Source organism: Garra rufa, chromosome 4 (genome assembly GCF_049309525.1).
Source record: "Garra rufa chromosome 4, GarRuf1.0, whole genome shotgun sequence".
NCBI lineage: Eukaryota > Metazoa > Chordata > Actinopteri > Cypriniformes > Cyprinidae > Garra > Garra rufa.
Window position 1 is genome coordinate 27031532 of NC_133364.1, and position 7542 is coordinate 27039073.

The 7542-nt window shown below is 33.6% G+C and overlaps 1 protein-coding gene across 1 annotated transcript; it reads left to right on the forward strand.

The window, feature by feature from the left end:
* Positions 1-2038: 2038 nt before the first annotated feature.
* ddo (D-aspartate oxidase) lies at positions 2039-7008 on the forward strand. Its single transcript, XM_073838244.1, has 5 exons — positions 2039-2231; positions 3998-4191; positions 4293-4401; positions 4480-4656; positions 6024-7008. Exons 2-5 carry the CDS (start codon positions 4020-4022, stop codon positions 6580-6582), a joined length of 1017 nt encoding a protein of 338 aa, XP_073694345.1. The 5' UTR covers positions 2039-2231; positions 3998-4019; the 3' UTR covers positions 6583-7008.
* Positions 7009-7542: the final 534 nt, after the last annotated feature.

The window sequence follows — 7542 nt, forward strand, 5'->3', positions numbered from 1 at the left end:
TTTGCTGTATGTTGGATCACATAAATGCAGGCTTAGACATCTTTAAAAAACATAAAATATCTTACTGTTCAAAAACTTTTGACTAGTAGAATAAAGATGTACTTAAGTGGGCTAAAACGTTCTCTAAAGTTCAGCTAATTGCATTTTAATTAAAGTTATATATATATATATATATATATATGTGACCCTGGACCACAAAACCAGTCATAAGGTTAAATTTTACAAAACTGAGATGTATACATCTTATGAAAGCTCAATAAATAAGCTTTCTATTGATGTTTGGTTTGTTAGGATAGGACAATATTTGGCCGAGATACATCTATTTGAAAATCTGAAATCTAAGGGTACAAAAAAATCAAAATACTGAGAAAATCACCTTTAAAGTTGTCCAAATTAAGTTCTTAACAATGCATATTACTAATCAAAAATTACATTTGGATAGGTTTACAGTAGGAATTTTACAAAAAATCTTCATGGAACATGATCTTTACTTAATTTCCTAGTGATTTTTGACATAAAAGAAAAATCAATAATTTTGACCCATACCATGTATTTTTGGCTATTGCTACAAATATACCCCAGCGACTTAAGACTGGTTTTGTGGTCCAGGGTCACATATTACTTTAATTTCAAATAGTATGCAATCAAGTGTCTGAAAACTTCTTTGTATTCAGTTCGCAGTATTAGTAAAGTATGCTAAAGTGTAGTATGTTTTACACAGTTCAGGCAGTTCAATTTCTATTTAGCAGTTTTCCCTCCTGGAAAAACCCATCTTGACCCATCAGAATAGACCGACAACACTTCTGGTTTGAGAATGTGATAAAACCATGCATCATAATAAAAAAAACATTCTTTGAATTACCATGTATACCATGGTACAGTAATATGGTAATCAGTCAGAGCCAATGTTATTTATATATATATAGCCAATATATATGTCATAAATGAGTTCTTATGAAACATTTAACAGAAATATCAGTAAATGCATCCATGAATGAATAAACCATAGGACACAGCTGTGCACACTGCACACAACCTGACCTGTAAACACGGTCTACTATCGTGGAGAGTGTGTTCTGACTGCATTGCACACAGTATTGACAGAAACACACGCGTGGTGTGAACCTTCATGTATATCAATGTCAAAGGTCTTTGAACACAGTAATAAATGAATAAATTGCTTAAAGCCCAGCGCCATATGTAGCAACAAAGAGCTGCTCGGCTTTCTCTTCTAAAACTCGCTCATATCAATAAAAGACTAGCGCTGATTTGAAAATGACAACGTTTATTCTGCAATACGCACTTCAAAGAAACATTACACTACTCTCTGAGGACTATAATATACGATTAAGCTTTCAGGACCTTACCTTAAAGGAACCGTTTCAGACAGGCATATCTCGCGAGAATTGCATCGCGTGATTTCAGTGAGAATCACAGAAATAAGCAGATAGAAAGGCAGCAGTGAATGCCAAAAGTGGCGGGTATTTTTATTTATTTATTTATTTTTTGATTATTTTATATGGTTTTTAATCAACCACTTTCAGTTTTATTATTAAAATATTTTTATGTTGATAGCGTTGTCACGTGATAACGTTATCTTTCAGCGAGGTTTTATGGAATAACTTTATATAGATTGTAAGGGCAGGAGCCATGTCAGGTATCATTACTGAAAAAATGCCTTTATAATATTTTATATTTCTTCAATAAGACGTTCTAGGATTTAAATGCGACTTAATACAAGAGTCTTTGGGTTTTTGAGCCACAATGCGCCCCCTGGCGGAACAACAACATTTGTCACCCAGCGTGTTTCCAAACAGCGCCACCGCTGTGCTGGAGAAACATTGCAACACACACTTAAAATAAATAAACCGAACGGAACAACTGTACTGTACATAAAGCTTTTTTTTCTGTCGCAGTCTGAACCATTACACTAATATATAACTATTATTTAAAATATCCGCATTTGTGCTTCAACATCGCCTCAGAAATAACCGAAAAATACAAAAACTCCATTTCCCGTGATGCTTTTGGATGATAGGACAAACATAACAGTCCTAGTCTAGGGTTTCAGAATGCATGAAATTGTGGCAGGTTGACCTATATTTGTCGGTTTGTGCTGTTATCGCACGCACAACGAATGAATCATTAATGTGTCAAGAGTGTGAGTGATCTGAAAGTTCACAGACAGAGGTTTGGTTGCGTTTGTTCATGCAGGTGTCAGTAGGCTGGAGGTAAGTAAGCGTGTGAACTAAATGTGCACCTGTTTTGACATTCTGTAAAATGTATTTTAAATACTACAATAGTATCTTGGACTTACAACAGTAACACTAAGTGTACTCTGGTTTTTGTACAATGTTGTAAATAATCTGTATTAAGGGAATGGACAATGGACTTTAATCTTAGTACTGCTATGGCAAGTGTAGGCATGATTTCTAAGTTTAAGTTTATCATCAACATTATTATTAATATTATTATTATTATATGGACTATTTAAATAGAAGCATAAAAAGTAACCCACATTGTAGCCTAAATATACTAATAGGTCTAGTTTTGTAAAATTTAAAAACATTTAGGAACAAAATAGGGACCGTCTACAAAGTACAAACCGAAAAGAATAAACGCTCAATGGTTCATGAAACTGTACATACAGGGCTATTAAACTCTCAACTGCGAAACAGCACAATACATGTTAGATAATGTGAAAATCACATTAATAAAAATAATGATAATAATTTTATTAAGAATGATGAAAAACAACAACAACAACAACAAAAAAAACCTCACGCATATATGACCTGGAATAGGCCTACTGGATAACCTTTGAATTCAGGATTAAAATACTGTTTTATTTTATTTTATTTTATTTTTATTTTTATTTTTAGTAAGCACTATAGAGTGTTCATGAGGCGTCATCAGTTGGTTATATTGGCGGCACTGAATGAAAACAATGCTACTGAACCGAACAAAACTAGCAAATTTAGCTGATTATTACTGCTAAAAATGGTCAGTTATTGTCATGTTTTGGCCTGTACTAATCGGTTGGACCGGGAAAAACATTTGGAGTACTACAGACAAAATGCGTTTGTGGTTGGCCGAACTGAACTAGGATTTCCAGGGCAAGAATTTTGACAACATTTGTGTTTGTTCTCATCATTTCTGCTCAGGTAGCTAAATATTAGGCTACTATCTTTAATTAATACTGCTTGTACACATCTCTACCTCCTATTAACTTTCATTTGTCAAAATATTATGCCCTTTCCTGCTTACTAAGTTAACTAAGTTTACAATATTTCTTATTTAAATTCAAATGAGCGTTACTGTATGTGTGTTTGCACCTTTGAAAGACTTCGCTTTTTGTTAACTGAAAAATTTAGATGGTAAACTATTAATTGTTTTATCCTTAAAAACGTACTTTGTAGACGGTCCCTACAATTACTGGTAGAGCATGTATGTGCTGTAACACGTTGGGGAGGCTTATAAAACAAATAAACTGTGAAGGTTTATATAAGTTTATAGAGGAACGCAACTTTGAATGATGTATAAATATTAAACTAACGTTACCGGTAGAATGTGTGTTCATAACTTTGAGAGAACCTTGCCAGAACGTTAGGCAAAGTTCTGAGAAAGTTCTCTGTTGGCTGGGTAAGTAGGACACCATTCTGTTGTTTATTGACTTTGTTGGCACAAATTCTGATTTTATGGTTGTCTTGCATGGATGCTAAAGTCTGCGTATTGTGTAAAGGGTGAACAAACCACAAACAGAGATTTGAGTGAATATCTTATAGCGCTAGCCTTATTACCATTTCAATGACTTAAAACAAGTCTTCCAAAAGACACCTATAACATACTCTTTAATGCAAAATGTTTTTAAAATGATCTTTTAAAGAGTACTTTTGACAGAAGCTTTCATTGATTATTCTCTAAATAGAATATTACAGTTTAATGGAGGAACACCGGCAGAAGTTTTATTAAATGACTTTAAATGGCATTTTCTCAGTATGTTGTAGTTGATCTGAGGGATGGAGCGTGTGAAGGTGGTTGTGGTCGGAGCAGGTGTGGTGGGTTTATCCACTGCCGTGTGTGTCGCTGAGACGCTTCCACACTGTTCTGTGACTGTTATTGCTGAGAAGTTCTCCCCAGACACCACTGGTGATGGAGCTGCTGGAATCCTCTTACCCAAAGAGTTTCCTGGTGAGATGAGGATGGGATTATGTTTGGGATTATGCCTTTTTTTTTTGTTTTAGTGTACGTAAAAACAGTTAAATTGATTATTATTTGAACTTCCTTACAAGACATCCCTATTGAAAGGCAACGACGCTGGTTCAAGGAGTCATTTGATCATCTTCTGGCCATTGCAGATTCCCCTCAAGCCTCAGATGCTGGCGTCTACTTGAGCTCCGGGTAACAGTGATAACAAAAAAGCAAAAAGTTGATATATTGAAGTGTTTTTCATTTCATAATCTCTACTTTGCTTCTTAGGTACCACATTTTTAAGGAGATTCCCCGCGACAAAAAGCCGTTCTGGTCAGATTTTGTATTTGGATTCAGATACATGACGGATCATGAACTGAAACGTTTCCCTAATCATAAGTTTGGTCAGGCGTTTACAACATTGAAGTGTGAATGCCTGAGCTACTTGCCATGGCTAGAAAAAAGGTACTGTGATTATTTTTTTTTTTTTTTAATTGAATTAAAAATGTTTTAAAATGTATAGTTATACACTACCAATACAATTAAAAAAAAAAAAAATTTTACTTTTTTTTTTATTTTTGAAAGAAGTCTCTTATGCTCACCAAGGTCTCATTTATTTGATGTTATTACAATTTAAAATAACTGTTTTCTGTTTAAATATATATTAAAATGTAATTTATTCCTGTGATGCAAAGCTGAATTTTCCATATCATCACTGTAGTCTTAAAAATACGTCTTTCCTGTCACTTTTAAACAATTTAATGCAACTTTGTTGCATTAAAAAAAATCTTTTTCTTTTCTAATTTTTTAAAATCTAATTTTTAAATAGTAGTTTATCATGTAATGATGCTGAAAATTCAGCTTTGCATCACAGGAATAAATTACATAAAAAAAAATCAAATAGAAAATAGTTTTTTTTTAATTGTAATAATATTTCACAATATTATTGTTTTTGTTTAACAAATAAATGCAGCTGCACTACTACTCAAAAAGTTTTTAAATAAGTCTCTTCTTCTCACCAAGCCTGCACTTATTTGATCCAAAATGCAGCAAAAGTAATATTGTGATTAATTTTTACTATTTAAAATAGCTGTTTTGTATTTGAATATATTTTAAAATGTAATTTATTCCTGTGATTTCACATCTTCAGAAATCATTCTAATATGCTGATTTACTGTTCATGAAACATTATTAGTATTTTAATTATTATTATTAATATTTAAAACAGTTGAGTACATTTTCAGGATTCACTGATAAATTTAAGGATCCAAAGATCAGCATTTATCTAAAATAAAAAGTTTTTGTAACATTTAAAATCTTAAATTATAAAAATGTATATTTTTGTTTAGCAAGGATGCTTTAAATTGATCAAAAGTGATGATAAATGAAAAGGGTATAATGTTACAATTTATCCTGAGCTGTTTTCAACATGATAAAAAAATGTTTTTGAGCAGCAAATCAGAATATTACAATGATTTCTGAAGGATCATGTGACACTGAAGACTGGAGTAATGATGACAATTCAGCTTTGAAATCACAGTAAGAAATTATATTGTAAAATATATTCAAATAGAAAACAGTTATTTTAAATAGTAAGAAAATTTCAAAATTGTATTTATGCTGTACTTTAGATCAAATAAATGCAGGTGAGCAGAAGAGACTTAAAAAACATAAAATCTTACTGTTCAAAAACTTTTGACTGGTAGTGTATGTTGAGCAGAAAGGACTTCTTTCCAAAACGATATTTATGTATTTCTTTATTTAACAAATATAAAGACAACAGAGGAATAATAAGCATATAATAAATAAACCAGTGCTATATTTTCCACTAGGTTTAGAGCAGTTGGAGGTCAGATCATACATGAAAAGGTGACTGATCTTCATAAACTGGCCCTGCATTACGATGCCGTCATGAACTGCTCAGGCCTCGGCTCTCGTTTTTTGGAAAAGGATGACGAGGTCTATCCGGTACGAGGACAAATTGTGAAGGTTAGCGCTCCCTGGATGAAGAACTTCATTCGAGATGGAGATGGCAAGACCTACATCTACCCAGGCATCAGGTACGTCAGCATGGGAGGCACGCGGCAGCCGGATGACTGGCGGCTGGAGATGAATAAGGAGGACAGCGAGGGGATCCTGGAGCGCTGCTGCCGGCTGGAACCGTCCCTGCGAGCGGCTCAGGTGATGGGCGAGTGGGTGGGGCTGCGGCCAGCCAGGGCAAACCCGCGGGTGGAGCGGGAATATCTGAAAGTACAGGGGCGTCAGGTGCCTCTGGTGCACAACTACGGTCACGGCAGCTGTGGTGTTACTCTGAGCTGGGGAACTGCTCTGGACGCGCTCGATCTGCTGAGACAGAGTCTGTTTGAAAAACCACCTCAAGCCAGACTATAAATCTGCTGTGTCATAGTCTTCTGATTTACATTGATATTTTTACATGTGCTACTGATCAGAAATGGCACTTTAAATTTAGTGATAGATTTGCATCTAAAACATGTTTGATCATTTCTACATGCCACTAATTTGTAGGTTGTTTTGAGTATGGAGGTAGAATTTGTTTACAGAATCTAAATCTTGGGAAACTGTAAAGGTACATTTTTTATGTTTAAACACATTTTCATATGCTGTGTGTTTGAAAGTGGTCTTTATTTTTGCATTTCTGACATTTTGAACAAATGTTTAACATGCTGTGAGTCTGAAAATAGTATTAATTCATGCAGTTTTGTTGCATTTACCTAATGAATGATGTAACTAAAATCAGTGTAACACCAAGTATTTTTAAGAAGAATATTATTGACATAAAAATCACTGCTAACATGTTGTTGCTGTCAAGTGTCTTATTTCCCACGAAACAAAAGGACTTTTCACAAGTGTCCAGTTTTCATAAGATAGCAGGTATTCACAAATGATCTCTAAATTCACAATAGTACTACATTTAAAAAAGGCCTAATATTACCTAATTTGATGACGATAATTTTGAAGGTCAATAATGGCAGTAAAACATTTCAATCACAAACACACACACACACACACATATATATATATATATATATATATATATATATATATATATAGAAATTCTGTAATTTTTTGTGCCACAAATTCAAATTTTCTGTGTCTGTTTTTATGCAGTGAAACATTACTTTGTACCACAAACAGTCATAAGGGTAAATTTTGTGAAATTGTGCTTTCCACTGATGTATGGTTTGTTAGGATCTGACAATTTTTGGTTGAGATACAACTATTTGACAATCTGGAATCTGAGGGTGCAAAAAAAAAAATAATACTGAGAAAGTCACCTTTAAAGTTGTCCACAAAGTTCTAAGCAAAGCATATTACTACAAATTAAGTATT

Excerpts from the sequence above, each read along its gene's own strand:
- ddo (XM_073838244.1), top strand. The coding sequence starts at position 4,020 with ATGGAGCGTGTGAAGGTGGTTGTGGTCGGAGCAGGTGTGGTGGGTTTA. Across the intron at positions 4,402-4,479 it reads GGCGTCTACTTGAGCTCCGG|GTACCACATTTTTAAGGAGA; the intron begins GTAACAGTGATA and ends TTTGCTTCTTAG. Across the intron at positions 4,657-6,023 it reads TTGCCATGGCTAGAAAAAAG|GTTTAGAGCAGTTGGAGGTC; the intron begins GTACTGTGATTA and ends ATTTTCCACTAG.